At 42.4% G+C, this 23122-nt stretch overlaps 1 protein-coding gene across 1 annotated transcript in view; it reads left to right on the forward strand.

Moving 5' to 3' along the window:
* LOC115015000 (slit homolog 3 protein-like) overlaps positions 1-23122 on the forward strand; it is a 146476-nt gene that overhangs the window by 20832 nt on the left and 102522 nt on the right. Inside the window, exons 3-4 of the mRNA XM_029442162.1 lie at positions 1756-1827; positions 5674-5745. Of these exons, the coding sequence (XP_029298022.1) occupies positions 1756-1827; positions 5674-5745 (144 nt within the window). The remainder of the gene's footprint in view (positions 1-1755; positions 1828-5673; positions 5746-23122) is intronic.

Here is a 23122-nt window from a genome sequence, read left to right on the forward strand (position 1 = left end):
ATTGATTTTTGATTTGATTTTGTATTATTTATATAGTGTTTATTTCTTTTGGTGGGGCGGGTGAGAAAAAGAGCCCTTTAATAAAATCAGGAGGTAGTGAATAAGTACGCATTCATTCATGCATGTGTGCATATTTAAGTTATTTTATTAGTTACATGTCCATCAATGCATGTCTGAGCCTCTTATCTTTCAGCCAAGTGCTTCAGTCCAACAGCTTGTCTGTGTGTGTTTGTGGAAAGAGGCGCTATGACACACCACAGATTGATGGCTGCAATACAGCTGCATGTCTAAACATTTTCTTTAAAAGAATATTTAAAGGATGGTCATGCCAAAACAATTCAAAGTCCACAAGGCAGGGCCAGACGTCGTCTCTTTTGATGCAGCTTTCTCTGTCTTACTTTAATATCCCTCTCACTTAATCCATCTTTCTTTCTGAGTCTCTAAGTCTCTGTTTCCTCTCTCGCACTCTCTCTCACACACACACACACACACACACACACACACACACACACACACACTCTCTCTTCTCTCTCTCTCTCTTCTCCTCTCTCGCCGAGCGCTCTCTATAGCTCGCGCTCTAGAGTAGCGCTGAGCGCTTTATATCTATTGCTTATGTCTCGTACTCTCTCTCTTTCATATATTTCTGTATCTATCTTTCTCTCTCTCTCGTCTCTATCTCTCTCTCTAATCTCCCTCTCTCTTCTCTCTCTCTCTATCTCTCTCTTCGCGCTCTCTCTCTCTTATCTCTCTTTATATCTCTTTATGTCTCTTTATCTCTCTCTCTCTCTCTCTCTCACTCTCTCTCTCTCTCTCTCTCCTTATCTCTCTCTCTCTTTATCTCTCTTTATCTTGCGCTCTCTTTCACTCTCTCTTTATCTTTCTCTCTCTCTCTTTCTCTCTCTCTCTCTCTCTCTCTCTCTCCTCTCTCTCTCTCTCTCTCTCGCTCTCCCTCTTACTTTCTCTCCTCTCTCTTTACTTCTTCCCTCCCTTCCTCTGCCTCTCACACCAGACACTTTTTCCTTTCGATCTCCCCCGTCCCCTCCCCTCTCTCAGGAGATGTCACTCTTAACATCCTCGGACAGAGAATAATATAAACATGCATATCTGCGGAGATGTTCTCTCTCCTTTGCTCTGTCCCATCTGGAAAACCTTAGATCACCCTCAAAACATGACAACACACACAGAGCAGGGGAGAGCAATTACATTGGGAGCAGCACTGGAAAGACAGACGAGAAATGGAGAAGGTATTCACTGAGGGGTGGAAGAGGGATGGGTTGTTAATTGTTTGTTTTGGCTCACTACATCGTGACATTTGTGAAATGCTGCGTGTCTTAAACATTTCAAACTGTTGCTTGATGCCAGATTCATTTGTTCAGTGCACTGATTCCTTGTTTATACAACCAATTTTTAAAAAGTGTGATGTCTCTCTCGATGTTTGAAATCTCTATATTTCTCTCTGGCAAGCAGCTGATGTTTGATTTATCGAGTGTTTCTTTCTTTGGTTTGAACCTCCAGGTCAGCCTGGAAAGCTGGCTGTGGATAGGTATTCACAATTACAACAACAAATTAAGACATTTCTTAAGAAATGTCAACTGCAACTATGTAATGTTTCTTTTACACACTGTTATTGATTGTTCTCCCTGGTCTTGAGTCATTCTCTGCAGAGCCTCATAGTATTTCTGCAGGATTTGTTGAATTATGATATTAACTACAACTGTTATTCTTTTCTCTGTGTCTTTATGTCCATCACTGTAGACATCTAGAGGACAACCAAATCAGTGTTGTGGAAAGAGGAGCCTTCCAAGACCTCAGACTTCTGGAGAGACTGTAAGTACACCATCTTATTCTGCTACCTGTTCTGTGTGAGTGAGAAAAAGAAGCATTGCGGGCTAAACAGCTGATGCAAACTGAAGGTATTTAAGGCATGTAAAGAAACCACCAGGCTACAAAAATGCACAAACGTGAAAATCCCAAAATATGCATACATGCACGCCTGCAAACACGACTTCACGCACTTGCAACTTTTTTTTACTTACTGCTGATTACTGACCATTCTGTAAAGCACATACACAAAGTCACACAAAGAGTTTTACCTGCATGATACCCAAGTCCATATGATTCACACACAACCTTGGAATCTCTCATAGAGATTTCCTTGTCCAGTGTGTGTGTGTGTGTGTGTGTGTGTGTGTGTGTGTGTGTGTGTGTGTGTGTCCGTCAGCTCACACCAAGCCTCTAGTCAACAGAATCAAGGTGTTAGTGCACAACACAACACTTCCCACACAGACACCTGCATGTTTATGACTCTGTGTTGGAGGGATGACAGACAGACTGCTGTGCAGGAGGACGTGCTTCTTCTATGCTGTGCAGAGAAACGGAAATGGAGAGTAACACTGCGTATTGTTAGACGCTATCTACTAAGAAATCAACAATAGTTTTAGAGCTGTTTTTAAAGATGTGTTCAGGTGATGTAAGAGGCATTCTAGCTGCTATATTGGGGGTCTTCAACTGATGAGTACAGCATTTCTAAACTTAGGAACTGGTCGTCTTAACAGTGTTGAATTCACATTCCTGGGTTTGGACAAGGGCTGCGACTTTCCTCACCGATATGATAATGTTAGTTACTTAGGCTATTTTAATTTGTCCCCATTGTACTTGAAGACATGTGACGCTGCAAAAGAACATACAAAAAGTGATGAGTTGTGTCCGCTTCCACTGGAGACTTTATTGATTTAAAGATCTGGTCTGGCGGAGAGTTTATTTTTTTTACGAGCGCAGGCATAAGAGGGAGATGTGGTCATGGACATGTGACAGAGACATGCACAGAGACGGAAACACTTAATTCAGTTCAGTTGACAGCAAACGTTGAGTGGCAGCAACATGTGTATCAAACATCTGATGGTGAAGGCGAGAGGTGATGGGCTGCTTTAATGTTAAAAGGCTCTTTAATGCGCTGTGTCAGGAGGATCAGAGGTGAGGGGTTAGTGGGGAAGAGGTCAGGAGGCAACATAGCTGTATGTCAAAACTCACACAAGAGATGGCATTACTTTAAGGCATTGTGCAAGTATTGTGCAAGTATTATATGCATCACATAGTGTGCACTTATGACTTTAAGTAAACTTTCTCAACAACTCTGATAATAATGAGGGTCCCGAATGATATTTTTCACTTCAGTGATAGTGAAATGCTTTTTAAAATGCTTAGTTGACAGGTTCTCTGATGTTGTGGCTGTCAGGGTGAAAGTTTAGGGGTGAGAGGTTGCGGTGCTGAGTCTGTGTGATTTATGGCGTCACAATGTGAAAAACATGGAGCTTAGGTAGTCCTCTCCTTTTGGTGAGGACATTCATGGGTGTCAACACATGAGATATAAAGTAATGGATATGCTCATTTCCCCACATGTGGTCATTTAAAAGAAACAAACAAGGACTCGGAGTTGGCCTGAAATGGTCAAATGTAGCTTGTTTCAGTCCTGTATCAGTTCTTATTGATTGCATTTTGCAAAAAGAAGGGGATTTTTCAAGACATGTGTTTTTATTTTGCTTTCCTTACAAAAATATGTCCTGGCCCAGTGAGATTAGTTCCATTTTTTGCTGGACTTTACTGTGATTCTGACTAATAAGGATAATCTTCCAAATTTAAAAAATATAGGGCCCATGGACTTGTGGTCTGGTAATATTTCAAAGGTTCCAAGCAGAAGAAACTCGTCATAATTATATGAAAACACTCAAATGAGTCTTCTCTTAAAAACCATAACTGTTTTATGAAACATCTTAAAGTGACTCATAACTGTAACAGTAGCCGATCTTGCGCTTTGCTCTCGTACCAGCAGTTATTTCCGAGGAGCAAGGGTCAATTATTGCAAATGGTGGATATCTCTTTTTGGACTGCAGCTCGCTTTTCATTGGTGCACACATAAGTGAAAGTCAGGGTATTATTATCATTATCACAGGGGTTAAAAGGTCAGGTGTCTGTGTCTTCTCCAGCACAGATTCTACTTTGTGACCCCGTGACCTCCCCCCCCCTCCCTCCTCCTTTTCTTTTCCTTTTCTCCTCCACGTCTCGTTTCTCAGTCAAATGCTTTGGTAGCTTGATAACACTTTCACTCCCTCTCCTCACGCTGTCCTCATTTATCTCTGCTGCAGCCCCCCCCCCCCCCCCCGCCTCCGTCTGCACCCACACACACACACAAGCAGACACATATGTCAACCTTACACACTCTATCTCTACCCTCACACACACGTCAACCTGTTGGTCAACACCCTTTTGTCACTCTCTCCATCTTCCTCCGCCTCTCATTCCTTAGTAAATAATTACCACGTGTTCATTTCGTGCTCAGTTCAACATAGTCAAACGAAGAATGGTATTTTCCATGTAAAACTTAAGAAGGCATTGGGATGTTTTCATTTCAGAAACATATTATAGGAAGAAATGCCCCAAAATGTTCTTTGAAATATGACCAAGATAATAAAGCACAGAGTTGGTGATGTTGGACAGAAACCTTTAGATTGGAGAACACCACATGCAGAAGGTCTGAATTAAGAGTCTTTAACTTGTTTTGTTTTGTAATAACTCATCTGTTCATTAATGAAAGCCAGACCATCCTGCTGTTGCTTTTAAGTTTTTGATGTACACATGTGTGCACAGGGATAACTACCCATGCGTATAAGCAGACACAAACATATATTGTTTATGTATTCTGGTATCCTCGTAGGCCGTGTGGCCGTGTAACCAAACTAGCACAACACTTGTACCCCCTTGTACCTGCTTGTCTGATAATGTGAGAATTACATGCTCTTTAATTTGTGCTGACGACGGTCTTCTGAGCAAAAAAGTCACGTCCCTTTTTTCAAATGTCACCTTTTGCACATGTAATAATATAATAAGTATGCAGGCATCTTTTGCTATGATATGGGGCTGTTTGTGTTGGCTACACACACCTGACACAACTTAATAGAAAGCTTGATTCAGGAGTGCAAAAACCTCTCAGACTTAGAGTAGAGCAATGCATGATGGGTAAGCTTTCAGTTTTATTTATAACTAATGCCAGTTAAATATGAATTATTGGTCAAACTCTTGCATTTTAGAAAATGAGGTTCAATATGATTAGGATTACTTTTTGCCATCTGAAAAAAACAGCAGTGCACGTGATTCTCTTGTGCTTGTTGTTCCATAAAGTAATGAAATATGTTGAGACGTTTACCAAAATATATGGACTAATGTACGTCGAACAGTGTTAACTAAGTGAATCATGCGGGAACACATCTTTCATCTTGCCAGGATCCCAAACTTGTTCCTCTTTTCACTCCCAGGTCAAAGCACACGATAGTGAAAGTGATAACTGGCTTTAGAGAGCTTACAGCACGATAACCTGTCACTGACACACGCACACACACACACACACACACACACAACACAGCATGATAGCCTGTAGGTCATGATCACAGAAAACCAGACAGACATTCCCATGAGTTTGACCTTTGAACCGTGAACCCGCTGACCTTCAAGGTGAGCCAGTCGCCTGGTTGGTGATAGTTCAGTCAACACAAAAGTACGAATCTAAATGATTTATGGGTTTTAGCCCCTTTTCTGTTCTTGCAGAGGTTTCTCTTTGAGTTTTAAAATGTGAATTCAACTATATTTATTTTATTTTTCTCCCCCTTCTTTCCTGTACAGTCGCCTGAACAGAAACAAACTCCAGTTCCTCCCAGAGCTTCTCTTCCAGTCCAACCCCAAACTCGGACGACTGTGAGTACACCTTTCTTGTTTTCCCATCTCTCCATCGTACTTTCCTCAAGTCTCCCATCTCTCCCTGCCTCTCCCTCCATCACTCTCTCCCTCCATCACTCCCTCCCTCCATCACTCCCTCCCTCCATCGCTCTCTCCCTGCCCTTTTCTGTCTTCTTTTGATGTGTTACGTGATCCATTTGAAAACACGGACACGGTGCAATGTAAGAACTTTTATCCGGGTGGAGGGTTCAAGTCCCGCACCAGGTGACACAGTGCCGCTCTGTGCCCCTGTGGAGAGGTGAAAAAGAGTGTGTGTGTGTATGTGTGCGCACGATTTTAAGAGGTGAAAGTGTGCCTGGAGTGTATGTTTTGCTTGGACCTGTGAGGAATTTTTATTCGGGAATATGGAGTTTTCCCAGAGCATTCAGAGTGTAAGAGCAGGTCACACTGATGCAGAGAAGACTCCCACTTGCACTCCTTCTTTCTCTTTTTCATATCACATTCCCAGACACACACACACTCTCTCTCTCTCTCTCTCTCTCTCTCTCTCTCTCTCTCTCTCTCTCTCTCTCTCTCTCTCTCTCTTCTCCTTCTCCCTCTCCCCCCCTCCACTGGTGCTCCCACCCTGTCTCTCTTTCCTTCCTCTGTATTCTCTCTGTCTGCACTCTTTCTTTCCACTCAGGTTTTCTATTTTTCTTATCCTCAGAGAGTTTCTGTCAGCTTAGGTTGAAGGTTGAAACACCTTCTAAACTTTATGGCTGTTTATATTGGACTGCCTTCAAGTAAAACTAGAGGTAGACACTCGGTGTGTGTGTGTGTGTGTGTGTGTGTGTGTGTGTGTGTGTGCGTGCGCACGTGTGACTGTGTGTGTAGTCATTTTTGTTTGTATTCTTGATCTTATTTATCATAAATATGTAAATCATATACATATTGATGTACTGTATCTGCATTTCAATGTGTGTGCCCGTGTGTGTGTGGCGAGGCGTTAGGATAGGGAATACCAGCTCTGGGACATTAAACTCCCAGGCACTGTAACTTTTCTTTGTTGAAAAAATGTATTCTTCTGTGAATGGGGTGTTTTTGGTGTTTTTGGTGTTTTTGGCGTTATTGTTATTCTGATCCCTTGGATTGGATTAAGCTGCAGGAGTGTCACAGAAGTTTCTGTGGAGCTTCTTTGACACAATGTTTTGTTGTGAACCTTTGACGCCATTGGACTCTATTCTAGATGCCGTCCTTATCCACGAAATCTGCAGTACATTGCGTATTCTCTCCGTGGTAAACCTCCTCCAACATTAACACTGTCCTCATCTTCAGCAAATAATAAATCATTGCAATGTAACTGATTTTTAGGTTTTCAGACAAACCGAAGGATGAAATACTGTTTTGTGGGTTCAGGCAATTCGCCCACGTCGCACAGGCATTGAATTATCTCAAAAGTGCAGTTTTTCTTATATCATAAGAAGTGGATGTGTTTTAATGCATGGTTCTCATTACACATAGACAATATGTTGGTTCGGCTTGCAATTTACTGAAGCAATATAATGGTGTTTTTCAAAAACATCACTGTTTTGTCATCTAAACTTTTATTTTGAGTCAAATACAGTAAAAATAATTGCGGTTCATGATGATGACAATAAATTGTATTTTCTGCAGTGCTTTCTCAATTTGATCTCTTGTGTTGGCAGAAAAGCCACAGAAAGATCTTCTCAGCGGGGTGAAACCTCAATTTAAGACAGATTGTGTGTTTCATATATTTGTGGTGATTTGTGATGTATTGCTGGAGAAAGCAAAGTCGACTGTTATGGCTGCAAGCAAATTGTCATTTACGTCAACTGCGGCTTCCAGGATCACACACAGTCAACCCCCCCCCCACCCCGTTAACATCAGGGACACACACAGTGATGGATGCAAACACACATACTCCATCACTATCGCTATCACGCACACTCCCGCTATGTTTACCTCTTATTTCCAACCCTTTCTCTTGTTCTACATGAGTGAGTCTTATTTCCTCCACCGCCTGGATTACTCTTCTATAAAACTCGTAATTGGTCTCGATAGCTCATATTTATCGCCGGTCGAATATGGATCCCTATAGAGCTCTCCGACAACTCGGTATGAGAGTGGAAAGGGTGAACGTGTTCCAAACTTAACATTATAAATCTCATGTTCTTTATATCCCTACTTCGCCATCAGCACAATCTAAATTACAGTGTCTGAAGTTTCCTCCTGCTCTTTATTTTTATTTTTTTTCTTCTTTCCACTTTTTCTCGTCTTTCTTGTCCATATTTTGGTGCTTTTCATCCTCGCTGTGTTTTTCTGCAAACTAAAGAAAGTGGCGGCCATGTAAATCGCCAGGTATGTAGATGAGAGAGCGTGTAAGACAGAAAGACAGAAGAGGAAGAAACTGTGGTAAAATAACAGGAAAAAAAAAAAGAGTAAAAGTTAGAGGGAGGGAGACTGAACGAGAGAAAAACAGCAGGGGAGTAAGAAGGAAGAGACAGGGAGGTTTGCTGGTGGCTTTCTCGGTTTGGGTTCGTAACCTTCCTCTCTGTCAGCCTCGGTTAGATATTAAATGATGGCAGTGTGATAGGAATTACCTCTTAACCCTCCTATTAAAGCCTTGTGGTCTGAGGTTTGGAGACGGGAGGAGAGGGAAGGAGCTGGACTAGCATTAAGGGAAAATAGGCATGGGTTGGAGGTTTTGCTCTCGAGGAGGGTGGGAGGTAAAGGCAAGAGGTACCAGGCGGGATAATAGTTTTTTTACCAGAGTCTTGTATCCTGTCGAGATGAACGAAGCGTATGATTGGAAGCTAGAATAGAAGAGGTTGGCTCTGTGTCTTATTGGAACATGTTCTAATTGAGCAGTAAGTGCGGATGGAGAGTGTCTGACAAAGACGGATGAACGATAGGTATTGGGGAGGTCATGAGAAGGACGGAGATGGATGGATGAAAAAATGCTGGTGGAGGATGAAGGGAGCGGGTAGATGGATGGAGGCATTGGAGTCCTAGTGACCCCACGAGGTGCTCGGTTGGGGGGAGAGAAAACAAAGATAGGGATGGTGAGATGGATGGATCGTGGACTGGAGTCTGTGGGTTTCAGTGTGTGCAGTCTGTGGTCGTTTCCCCCCACAGTTTGCAGAGACTGTGGTCGCGCAGCACATGCACCCAGACACACACTAAGATGAAGCTCTGAGCAGAATATATTTACTAGAAAGGCAATGAATTTCTGCTTTGAAAAACAACAATCATGAAGGCTCGGATGGAAAAATGGTTGGAAAAAAATTGGTTTTGGGGGCTTTTGCGCATCAGTGCACATCTCAGGGTATCAGGGGGTTTACTTTGCTAAGTTACTTGATGGCTGTTAGTCTACTGTCTAATAACACTGACCCAGACTGAGCCTCATCCTGTTATCTTCACTTTCTGCTCTGGTAGTTTGTGCGTGTGTGCATGCATGTGGAAGTGTGTGCGTGTGGTGTCTGCTGCATGTGTGTTGTGTTGCGAGCAGTGCCTCCACATTCACAGTCTGTGCATTCGAACCAGCGCTGGTTTAGTGCCAGTGATACTCATGAAGCAGCATCATTCTCCCCCATTAAAGCAGCTCATGTTACAGTTGATTGGTTGGCTTGAGAGGAGACGGATGAAAAATGAGAGTAACGTCAGGCTTGAGACATATTGAGACCCCTTTTCCTTCACCACTAGGCGAGCCTCAGATGCTGAGTATTAAATAATGCAGGAGTGGATTTTTGACCATATTTCAGTATTTATGGATGCGGAACTAAAAGCACTGTCTGGCTGTAAAGATGCACGACCCTTGTGTGTCTTACGTCACGTTATTTCAGACATAACTTACTGTTCAAGCCGTTCTCCAGCAACCTACTGAACTAATGTTTTGTGTAACTTTTAAAAGAACAAATAATACATTATTTATCTTACAAATGGAAAGTTGAATTCATAAGCAATGAAACAAACCTTCAGTTCAATACTTTCACGGGTTATACTGCTACAAAATAACCTTGTACCCAAGAATCCAGCGATCAGATTTCAGCTTGATAACATGCTCTAGCGTAGCAAAGCTTGTGAACTCCTGTGTCTATTTTTAAGTTTTCAGCATTTTCATAATCTTCCTAACACTGCTGCTCCTCCACAATGTTCTAGCTGCACCCTATAAAATGCACCACAGCAGGGATACCAGAATCCAAAACATTCAGCCTAAAAGGTTTTTTTTGGTGGCTTAATGGAACGAGAAGCTCCTCTCCAAAGGGATGCTGGTGAAGGATTTCAATCAAAGTGTCCTTGAGAATGACGCTTAATCTCTACATGTTAACTCCGCCTGGATAACAGCATTAGATGCATTCCTAAAAAGTTAAAGTGTAGCTAAAGGGAAAGTGAAGAAAAGAGATAGCTGTGGGGAAGTGAAGCTGAATGAAATGGGAGTGAGAGAGGGACGGAGTGATGTGTAGCGGAAGGAAAATGTCCGGCAAGAGTCTAATAATCAACAAATCATGACTTGGAAGGTTGCCAGTCTAAACCCCTGCACTGATGAGTGGACGTAATGAGACATGCTCTTCAGCACCATTAGGTTACCCTTGAGCAAGGCACTTAACTTCCAAATGCTTCAGTTGAGCCCCCAGATGTGAAAGTGTGGTCCCTCCCCAGGTACTGTAAATACAGCTTTGCTGGTTAGGTCAGGGGAAAAGAGGCTGGACAGAGGGAGAGGAATGAGAGAGAGAGGGAGGGAAGACTGAAGGGAGCAGGGGGTCATTCGAGATGTCTTTTCCTCCTAATTAAGTTAATGGAGAAAGACGAGGAGGTTGCCTTTAATCTTGGCTAATTGTCCATTTAGAGGCGACTGCCATAGTTTACCTGCTGGAATGTTACGGTTAGTGTTACAGGAAGTGGGTGTACTCGTTGCATCCAGTGATTGGTTGAAACAGACGTGGGCCTCAGTGGCGATTGGTGGGAATGGTCTGGAAGGGTGAGGGGTGAACGTAAACTGTCTGAACTCATGTGTGTCTCCCCCTTTTTCATCATGAGCATGTTCACTCATTTACTTTCTTTCTATTTTCCCTCTCTTTTAACACGTACGTGCTATCTTTCTGTTACACACAAACAGAACAAAGGATTTGTAACATTGTTTTCTTGTCGCTAGGCTCCGGGCCCTTTGTTTGGTTTTCACGCCACTGGATGCTGGCGAGAAACAAATAACACACACACACACACACACACACACACACACACACACACACACAGAAGTACATCTATCTCGCTCTCACGCCACCTCTCCCGCTGATTTAACACCACAGGCTCTGGATGCAGAATTGTGGGTGTGTGTGTGTGTGTGTGTGTGTGTGTGTGTGTGTGTGTGTGTGTGTATGTGTGTGTGCGCCTGTGTGTTAGTGCATGGCACTTTATAGTAAACCACACACCCACGACAGAACTTCCTAATAATTAAACATGACTCAGGAGTACAAACCATGGTATGCAGCTGCACCACAAGGCTTGTAGGACCTGTCACGCAGCTGCACCACAGGGTCCATGCAGAGCAGTACACTGTGTGTGCGTTTATTAATCTTACTTATATTCAATCTTAACGTTGTACTTACAGTAATTGCTTTACTAAAACAACGGAAAATATGCCAGTAGGTTTAAATGGCAGTAAATTCTTGCATGAAGCTGCACCAGGAGGCCCATAGGCTCTACAATGGAGCTGCACCACAGGGCCCAATGCTGAAATTCACTGGTATTCAGGGAAGGTAAGACTTTTACAGAGGAAACGTGACCAGAGCTCCTCTAAAATATGGCTGCTCTTAGCGGCTTGTGTGTGTGTGTGTGTTTCCCACAGCCCAGACAGCAGTGCGATTTTGTCCCAAAACATTTTTAGATAAATACACGCTGCAGAGATACTGAAAACCAAGAGCGAGATCAAGAAAAGAGAGAGAGAGACTGTTATCGAGATCTGGAAAAGACAGGAGAATTTTCTAATTCACCTCTGTGAACGTGTGAATAAACGCAGAGTGAATCCACCAACGGGCATCAACACTTTCCCCTTTCAGCTGCCTGATTTAGCATCTAGCTAGCTCGCTCGCTGCAGGGCCAGAACCTATGAAGTGTTCGTGGGAGGCTGGGGGCCTGTAGATCTTTTTTTTTTTTTCATGGCAAAGAATTTTTATGTGCTTACACTGAAATAGCACAGAGGCTGCATGTGGTAGTAATTTAACCACGCAAATAAAGGTGAGTTGGATGGGGGAAATAGCCACAGAGCTGCTAGCACACATAGTTAAAACTCACCAACTTTCCCTTTGACCCGTTTACTCTAACGGACGAGTGCTGTGTGTAGGCACATGCTGTGTATCCATCTATGTCTGTCCATTTGTGTGTCTGGGTGTGCTTACGTACATGATTGTGATTGAGTTTGCATATTCTAACGTGTGCAATTAGGGCATATATGAATATGAATATACATCATGTGTGTGTGTATATTCTTATGCATTCTTTGCATGTATACATAGTTCAGTAATTTGTGTCTCTGCTTGCGTCTGCATATTTGCTTATATGTTTGTTTGCGCCTTTCATTTGTTTGTACATGTCTATTTATATACATGTCTCTGGCTTTGCGTGTGTGCATGTATGTGTGTGTGTACATGTATTTAAGAGAGAGGAAAACTTGATATGAAGCCAAACGCACTCACACAGTGTTTGTTTAATCACAATTTAGGTTTACATGAGAACACTAATCGAAAACAGACTCGGCTCCCTGGAAGGCTGGAGGAGGAGGAGGAGGAGGAGGAGGAGGAGAGGGATGGAGAGGAGAAGTGAGGTAGAGGAGGAGATGGATGGGGAGACATGAAGGGAATGTGAGAATGGGAGTAAAAGGAGAGGAGAGAAATCAAGCCTGGGTGACAGGTGAGGACAGGAGGAGGAGGGAGAGGAAAATAGAATAAAATAAAAAAGGGGCGATGATGGGAGGCTGGAGGACAGAACAGGGTTGCAGATATTCTCTCTAAGTAGGAGCTTTGAGATAATGGAAGCGTTTGTTTATTGTGGACCCTTTTTCTTTCTTACAGATTGGACTAATGATCTGGCTCGCATTTGGGATGCTTTATGTTCCCTAAGGGATGTTTAAACAAAAAAAAAACCCTGGCGACTGGCATATGTCCTGCTTGTGTGTTTTGTTTGTGTGTTTATGTGTTGACAGGGTGGGTTTCAGTAGTAAAAGCACAATGGAGTCGTATACACAGTCCATCACGGGCAAAAGTCTAACCACTAAACAAATGTAATGTCGCCCATAATTACATTCATGTGTAAAAGATGATAGAAAAGAGCGATTCTCTCTTCAACTAAGGCTTTTAGTTTTATGTCTGTTGCACTTTTTATAGTGAAACTCCAGACTGCTTGTTTTAAAACGTTCTTTCATAGTTTCCTGGGAAGCAGAGTGAATTAGTGGGTAGGAAGAACAACTTGTAATGCAAAGGTCAAAATGAAATCCAGTCATGATCACCACAGAGGAAAGAATTCCCTGAACTTCACTTTCTCTATTATGAACGGCACCTTTATCCCATAAATTGTTATATTTTTGTCAGGTCTCATGAGCTAGTGTTTTAAAGATATCACTTTGATTTAACTTCATGCTGTTAATCATGTTGTAAGAACGTCTTGTTGTGCCAGCGATCAGATGTACTAAATAAATCTAAATAAATAAATCTCTTAAAGTGTTGTAGCAGTTGAAACCTGACCTACAGTCTAACTGTGTTTGTACAGTGACGGTGATGTCATCTAAGAGTGTCTGTCTTCAGTCTCCTTCTGAATTCTGGGAAACGATGTTTCCAGGTTATTTACTCTCAGGTGACATGTTGGCCTACAGTCAGCATGAATCAAAGCTCCAGCTCAGTCTGGGATCAAACACTGCTGAAACCTCTGTGTGTCTGTACGTGTGTGTGTCCGCAACAAGTTACATATATCACAAGACTCCAACACGGCCAACACGGCTACACTCAGGGGGAAGTTCTGGGAAACCATAAAAATGACCAACATGTCCTAAAACAACCCAGTTTCCTCAGGAATCATATCTATTTAATGGTTTCGCACCTCACAATTTACACTTAATGCCAACGTTTAATGCCCATGCAGAAGGTAATGTGCCTTTCATATGGCAAGGTGAAGGGTAACAGTGTGGGGAACAGATGATCAGGCATCTTATTACCTGTAATGTCAAGCACAAAAACTTTTGCATTGAGCATAGCTTACACACTAAAGAAGCTTTAGATTTGAAGGCAATGTAATATGTGTGCAAGTGGTACGCCCACCTAAGAAATCACACACACTAAACAGACATTATCTCAAACTTTCTTAAGGTTTAGTGAATCAAAGTAAAAGGAATTGTTGTAATCTGCGTGTGTGTGTGTGTGTGAGAGAGACTTTGTGGGAGGTCGACATAGCTGCTGCATTCATTGTTGACCATTATTATGGCTACTGAGTACCTGGTTGGAACTGGCTAATGTCACACACACACACACACACACACACACACACACACACACACACACACACACACACACACACACGGGCAGACACATGTTGGTGTCTAGAGAGTAGTACTTTCTGTGTTCAGGCCTACTAGTGAATGTGTGCGTGTCAGAAGTTAGACTTTTGATTTATGCTGTTTAAGTAAAGTTTGATTGTTACAAATGAACTCAAACTGTTATTATTGCTCTGGTACGATCGGAATCACACACATGGAATGACCCACAGACGCTGTATCTATCTGTCACACACAAACACGGTAACGGAAACACTGCAGATATACACACTGACCCGCGCACTGCGGAGAGACACAAACAAACACGGACCGCTTCTGTCGCTCTCTCATTCGCTCCTCATCTGTCTCGCTGTCACACGTTTCTCAACTGATTTACGAGTCAACAAATCTAGTAACTAACATTTCCAACATCTCTACCTATAATTATGCATCGACACACAGATTTATATAATGATATCACCAGGTGACTATGGTCCCATAGAAGCACCGAACAAATGAATGATTTGATACTGCTGTTTGTTTAAAATCTGATCTGCTACATTATGAACCATCACCTCCCAGGTCGCCCGGGACGGGTCTGCTTACTGTCCCCAAAGTCACAACTAAACATGCAGAAGCAGCATTCAGTGTTTATGCAGCACATATGTGGAACAAACTCCCAGAGTAAAAAAAAAAGAGGTACGCTCCAACAGTTTTATTCTATTTCACCTTTTTAACTTATTTTTATAAAAATAAATCCCCTATTTTACTCTTTAAAATTGGATTGGACCCACTGGATGGCCAGTTTTGGCCCACGGGCCGCATTTTTGACATCTCCGGTCTAATGTAAAGCACCTTGAATCATCTGGCATTGCTTTTACCTAAGGGTGAAATCTTACTGTGCCGAGTAATTTCAAACAGCTTTTATTATAGATTTTATTAAGGTTTGGATCATGCTGAGATATATATAAAAAAACAAAAACATTTTGGAAATAAAATCTTTCAAGTGTCATGCTGTGAACTTCATTGTGTGACGAAATCAGAGTTTGCCTGTTTGTAATTATGTTACTATGGTGTAACATGCTGAATATAAGCAGCTTTCACATCTTCCATGTGCCACTGCATGAGTCAACAGCAAAACAATAACTGACATAAACCACCACATGCAACTTTTTTACATCACTAAATCATGTCCATGTTGAGGCTGAAACATAAGAATAAACACTGCAAACAACAAAAGCTCACCACAAAGAAGATTGGCAGCTTCAACACAGTCTCTAAACTGAATTCCACATTGTGCGCCACCTTGTCGATTTGGCTGGAAATCTCCTGGATTGTTTGACTGTACAAAACTAGAGGAGGCTGCTGCTGCTCTTCCAATGCTAAAGGAGCTAATAAAGCTAAAGGAGCTAAAGGAGCTAATGAAGCATAAGGAGCTAAAGGAGCTAATGAAGCTAAATGAGCTAAAGGAGCTAATGAAGCTAAATGAGCTAAAGGAGCTAATGAAGCTAAAGGAGCTAAAGGAGCTAAAGGAGCTAATGAAGCTAAAGGAGCCAAAGGAGCTAATGAAGCTAAAGGAGCTAAAGGAGCTAATGAAGCTAAAGGAGCTAAAGGAGCTAATGAAGCATAAGGAGCTAAAGGAGCTAAATGAGCTAAAGGAGCTAATGAAGCTAAAGGAGCTAAAGGAGCTAATGAAGCTAAAGGAGCTAAAGGAGCTAAAGGAGCTAAAGGGTAGGGTTGCTGGTTCAAGTCACCGACCAGACCCAAAACAAATGGAGTGTGACTGCTACTTGGAGAGGTCCCAGTTGACCTCCTGCCCTGCCATTGTGCCCTTGAGCAAGGCACTGGACATCCCTCACTCCCTTTGGGTGCTGTACATTAGCTGCTCCTAGTACTAGACTCCTGGTACTAGGATGGGTTAGAAGCAGATAACAAATTTCACTGTGTGTGCTGTGTGCTATAGACTCTATAGAATAGAATCAGAGGAATAAAACCCTCTTTTTAAAGGTTTTAACATTATTGTGAGGAATAATGCAGATTATTGTTGCAGTATTCGTCCCTCCGGTAGAGCTCCAAAGACTTGATGAATCTATGCCAAGGAGCACTGACGCGAGGCTCGTGGTGGAACAACACCTTGCAATTTGTGTTTGTTCTTCCCTTGAATTGTCACCCATTTGTTCAGTGTTTATAGTGATTGCAACAAAGAAGAAAAAGTATTTTGAGAGCTCTTGGAAGCTGTACATTCAGTAGTGGTATAGTGGTAATGAGGGTTGGGAGAATATGACTGTAAATCACTTTAAAGGCCAAACAACTCCCACGCAGATAGACACATAACGTAACCTGCGAAAACAACAAAAGGGAGTACATGAAAATACTGACATTGTCCGACGACCATCTATTTCACGTTCATCGTCATTCTCTTGAAGCACTAAATATAGATAATGTGCAAAAAGAGATGCACAGAGAAAATAAAGATGATGAATGACAGAGATTTAGATTTACAGTTCATAGATTGTGTGATAGAAGAGAGGGAATATAGAGGGAATGAAAGACTCAGCAGAAAGAGAGAGAGAGAGAGAGAGAGAGAGAGAGAGAGAGAGAGGAAGAGAGTCGGCCACATGAATGGGGTGAGAGGAGATTTAACCAGGCCTCCTCTAAATACAGAGCACCACAAAGCCACTTTAAAACCTGTAGAGATATATTTATACATCACACACAAATACACACAAACACACACAGTATGTGCAATTTTGCAGTTTGTTACTTCCTCTCTCTCTCTCTCTCTCTCTCTCTCTCTCTCTCTCTCTCTCTCTCTCTCTCTCTCTCTCTCTCTCTCTCTAATGTAACAGTTGGAGCTCCACCTGTTGAACTCATACACAAAGCTTTTGAACATTAAAATAGCTTTACATTCACCAGTTATCATCCGCATAAAAACACATTTACTGTGTTAGTTCTGGTCAATGTTTACAGTTGGATCCAAGTCTTATCAGTTATGATGCATATGAAGAGATGTTTGTAGGTGAATCTGTACCTGCCAAAATAAAGGCACATTTTGTTGGGAAAACTGATGAAAAGATTACCGAGTGGGAACAAGGGGGAGCTGTTATTTTTAGGTCGAGAAAGATAATTAAAGATCCTAAAAAGCCATGACAGTTTGTGTATATTGTTCAAATCGAGTTACAAACATGAGGGTTTATCTTGTTTGGGTTGAGAATTCTTCTCACGGCTTAAAATGTGTGCAGACGTCACTGTGTGTGCACGTGTGTGTGTGTGTAAGAGTGTGTAACGTGGTATTGGCTATTATGTTTGTGCTAGTGTGAACTAAACAAGTGAAGCAGGAACTTTTGTGTTTAAACAAAGAAATATGAAACCATGAAACAAAACCTCGGTCCTCCTACGCTCTTTCCTCTTATCTCTTTTTCTTCTTTCCTTTTCAGTCTTCTTCACAGCCTTGATTTTGTTTTAATCGGGGGAAGGTCAATGTCATGCAGACATCAGATCAGCTGTCAAAGCTGTGTGTTTGTGTGTGTGTGTGTGCCGATTACTTTATGAAGGTACGAGCGTGTGTGCCTTCATTCGTGGTGTTTGTTCAGCAGGAGCATCTGCTTCTGCGCTCTCAGTTGTGTAAGAGTTTCTGTACGGACCAGCCATGAGTGAGTGTGTGTCAGTGCGCCGCTCCAACCATCATCAGAAGCCAAACAGCAGTACGCCTTGCACCGTTGTCAGATATTCTCCTGCTGCATTTAAATAAATACCACAACTCTGTAAGTTAAACACAGCTTGAACACTCACAAACACTTACACATGATAACACCATCAACGAGAAAATGTAAAGTGTGCGGAGAGAGAGATGAAAGAAGTCAAATGTATATTTTGAAATGAGAGTAAAGACAGAGAAACACACTGCGCTCAGAGGCAGAGAAAGAGTGTGTGTGTGTGTGTGTGTGTGTGTGTGTGTGCTCAGCCACACGTATTGTTCTCTGTAAACTTGTCATTCTGAACTTTGGTCACTTTTACAAGCGCAGCGTCACGCTTGTGGTATAACCTCGTGGCCTTCTGTGTGTCTCAGCGTGCCTGCGATAGGTTTCTGCTCCAGTCAAAGACAATAGGCTCCAGTGGCCTGGCCGCTAATTAGTAGCTTGGCTTTATACGGCCACCAAGTCACCACAGCCTCTCCAGTATAAAACAATGGAACTGTTACACATCCAGCTATCACAGAGGATCTTACATTACTTTTCTTCTACTACCACTGCGAAGTCGCTCCATCTTGATATAATCTCTTGGAAATTCTGCAGCTGTTATAGTGAACGTCGGGTCAGTATTCTATAATGTGAGTGTTAACATGAGCGTAAAAACTAAAACTCTAAACTTAAGCTTTCTTTAAACAAATCCGTCAACTTGTTTTTTAACTATAATATTAGCCGGTTAAATCAGGTTCACTTGTATAGTTTTGGAGCAGCTGCTGGTGCCTGAGATGCTGTACGTGGTGGAGAGATGGATGAACAAAACAATAAACAATATGTGACGGAAATAAAACGCCATCTGGGAGAAGGTTTTTTATCATGACCACATACCAGATTGTTCATTATATTTGGGATTGAATAGAAACCTTGTGTTGGCACTAACTGAAATAAACACTAATTTACTGACCCAATAAGTGGTAGAAGCTGCAGCCTTGTTAAAGCCAAATGAAGTAGTGAAATACAGTGTGTGTGTGTGTGGTTATGCATTATTATTTAAAAAGTTGTTGAGGCCTGATATGTGGAAATAACACACACACACACACACACTGATACAGATCAGGATAAGGAGTATTCTGTGTGGCAGGAACCGTATTCATGATATTCTGGTTTCAGTAAACGGGCTTTGCTGCAGGTACTTGACCCAAAAAACAAAAAGAGACAGAATCAGCGTGAGAGAGAGAAAGAAAAACAAATTTCAAGTGCCAGCGGGAGATGATGATTATAGCAGGGGGGTGTTTGAAGTGTGGAAAGGTTTGTCTCCACCACTGAACATCAATAAACAGCCGGCTGCAGTTACCAACACTGACACAAGAGAAATAAACTGTGGAGATAGAGATGCATACCGAGAGAGGGAGAAACAAAGATGGGGAGAGAAGCAAGATGAAAGGGAAAAGTTCCAGAAAGAAACGTTCACTGGGAGAACTCAGGTTATGCAGGAAATCCACATGCATGGTGGTACCAAAGTAAAATTCATCTTTACATGGAGTCTGAGACTTGAGACAGATTCCATTGTTTTGCAACCATGTCTTTGTTTTACTCATACAGTTGGTTGCTCCTGGATATAAGCCAGTGTTTCTTTTACATTGTTTAACGATATTGGAGCTTTTGTCCCTTGATGAGCAGTTAGAGCGGACAGTTTTCCTTACAGCACAAATGTATCACAATTCAGAAAACTACTTATTTTGACTCTAAACTCCAGTTTTAGTCTGACTTTGAACTAAAAAAAGAATTGTGTGTTATGTATAATGATGTTTCCTTCCATCTCGGGTATCACAGATGCGTTCCCCGACTGCAGTATTCGTCATACACATGCATACATGTAAAAAGCTGATTAGAAACCTGCACACACATGTGTACATGGCCAAGGAACTGTCTTTCAACGGGACAGATCTGGCTGAGGAAATCTGGTTTCTATAATCCCATACCTCCATTATGAAAATCAGACTTCTTGTTTGCATGATATTGAAGAAGCCCGATGACTTTGTGCTTCAGAAAGCCTTGGATAACTTTACTTAGTCCATGTAAATGCACTCGTACAGTGGATAGAGCCAAGAGAAGACAGTTCGTGGGGAAAAAGAACAATAGAGATCAACGAGCTGACAGGAAAAGAAACGGAGAAAAAGAGCTGGAGACACACAGACAAGAACACATGTGAGATGGAGAATGTCTGGGAGGGACACATGCTGTATCGGGGCGGTGTGACAGAGCGAGCTCCTGAAACCCAGACAAGAGAGAGAGAGAGAGAGAGAGATCAAGAACCAAAGAGGGGGAGAGCAAATACATGCCGGCACCAGTTAGTATCAGCGATAGACCAAACTAAATAAACGGCTGCAGGCGTCAAGTGGTGCCGAGCGCTACTGAAGTCCGCACCACCCACTGCCTGGTGGCCACTTTCAAGTGGTCACTTAAGTGATGATGTCACTGTCCGCTTCTTGGCCGCGTTTCCGCTGCCCTGCTGCAACTGCTTTAGCTGCTCCAGCTCTGCGAGTGGATTAACGTGCTGATTCACACCAGATTTGTCCCACCAAAGGGATCTAGTAGCACTTAAAGGGCCTACGTGTAGCATTTTACCATCAGTAAGTCATTAGCGCGATACATTTGGATCATTAATTTACCGTGCACACATGTGACCATCAGTAGAGCGAGGGCTGGCACTTTGCTCCTTTATTTTTGTAATTATATTGATTTTCCATTTTCTCTGCCCAAGAATATACGTCCTGGAGGTATTGGTTATATCAAACACCCTGACGTAGCTGTGATAGTACAGTGATAGTCGGGAGGGAAATGAAGTGAACTCACTACCACAACTGTTGGTCATCAAACTGTCAGTCATGTCTCCGTTTTACGACACCGCTTGGGAAGAAAAGACAATTTTCTGGGGAAAAATTGAAAAGAAAAGGAAATCTGTGTCTCTTTTTGGACGCAGACACAGCGTCTGTTCTTTACAAGGTGTTGGACACACTGCTGAGGAGCTGTTGGCTGACAAGAGCATGAACATGTCCACACACACACACACACACACACACACACACACACACACACACACACACACACACACACACACACACACACACACACACACACACACACACACACAAATGTACACATGCACATAAATACATTTATGCCACCTCAACGACAAGGTGCTCACTGATCCTGCCATCGTGTGTGTCTGTGTGTGTGTGTGTGTCTGTGTCTGTGTGTGTGCGTGCCCCACACCACACTGTGTCGTGCCAGCCACAGATCAGACATATGTGTGAGTTTGTCTGGTGGATTGCACATGCATTCATAGCCAATGAAATCACTCCACAAAGTCGGGGTGGCGTACTTGTACACCGATGGCAAACCTATTAAATAATCCAGTTAAATAAAAATGTGTTCAAAGCATAACATGAGAGTTTTGGACCGGCGTGTGTTTAGTTTGAATTATCAGGCTACTTGTGCTTTTAAGATCTACTTTTAACAATCAGGATTTTGTCCCATTTGGATAAGTATTGTAACTATTAGTGTCCCTCTCTTTCTTTTTCACTCTCTGACTCGTCTCTCATTCTTGCCTTCTCTCTGGCATATTTGGCATTTCCTCCATATTTGCCGTGAGTGAATCAAGCCTGAGTCACACAGACATGTGGCTTTCATTAGACCGTCTTTGTAGTGTTATTAAGATGAACGAATGCACACATGCTCGCACAAATACACAAGCACAGACAGGGGAACATGTGGACATTCATCCTCAGGAATCTGAAGCGCATGTGGTCAACTTGTTTCATTTAAAGGTGTCCCGGCATTGTTGGAGGGGATAAACTTTATGTGTGTGTGGGGTGTCATTTTCTCCTCAATGAGTAAACAACACAACATTAGTGTAAACACATGTAATCGTGCTGCCAGCTCTCTGTCCACAGCATCACGTCAGAACTTCCTGTTCTCATGTTGTTTTTCCTTGCTTTGAAGAAAAACAAATGACGGACATACCTGAATGAGAAGTGATGCTCTGCCCCGGGGCTCATTGGAGGAGATGTTGGTGGTCTAAAGAGTTAGTACGGAGAGTTAAACTGTTAGTTTAAGGATCTAGGCATCTGGTTAAAAATGCTTAAAACATTCCTTGGGGAGTTGAGCTTTCTTTGGATTCGCTGTGACAGTTTGTAAGCCCATGTGACCATTGCACAGATTCTAAACATGTGGCAACTCAATCAGTGGAACTTCATGTTTAAGGTGGACATTTTGAATTAGTTTCATGCCTGATATTATAGGAGATAATTGAGGGAAACAGTACAAATAAGGATCGATAAAGACGGTGTTACAGTTTGCTGTGAGATCTACATCATCCAGATACCAGAAAACACACAAGTTTGAGTAAAACCACCAGCACAAATCTTTCTTCTGTGACTTACAAAACGACTTAAATGCCGTTGTCTTAGATATCAAATACCAAAGTTCTCCATTTCCATCACGACTTTGCAGAATCTATGTGCTGATGAGTGTCATGTGATACGATCAAAAGCCCTGCAGTGGCTACTAAATGGTCCTTGGATTGCTTTGCTTTGTCAAGGTCAAGAATGAACCGAGGCTTCACTATCACTGCTTCTACAACATTGACCTCACCTTGATGGAATCAGACAATCAAACCCTCCAATCAGAGGCCAGGTCAGCGCAGATTGTCATCGTTGTTTGATAGACGGCAACAGCCAGACAGTCGGAGAAGGACAGACGATCGAGAGGCGTCACTGACGTCACGACCTCGCACACACAAAGGATTGTGGGAGGGATAGAGGCAGGAAGAATTTAACAAAGTTGGCTTCAACAGACCGCAGAGATGCCAGAGATCTGTGTGTATAATATCTTTTGTGGCTTTGTGTGCGCGCGTACTTTTGCTCGTATTTTAACATTTAATGCGTGTGTGATGACATGCAGAAATGTCATGGATTGCACACATAGCTCTGCTCTGAGGCCGTTCTGATTTTAATTAGCACTGTCTCGTTAACACACACACACACACACACACACACACACACACACACACACACACACACACACACACAGTTACACACTCCTTCCTGGAAAACTGAGGACCTACCACACACATATATGGATTATGTTTTGGATGACGGGAATAAGGCTTTGAACACACACACACACA

The sequence above is a fragment of the Cottoperca gobio genome, chromosome 10 (genome assembly GCF_900634415.1).
Source record: "Cottoperca gobio chromosome 10, fCotGob3.1, whole genome shotgun sequence".
In the NCBI taxonomy this organism is placed as follows: domain Eukaryota; kingdom Metazoa; phylum Chordata; class Actinopteri; order Perciformes; family Bovichtidae; genus Cottoperca; species Cottoperca gobio.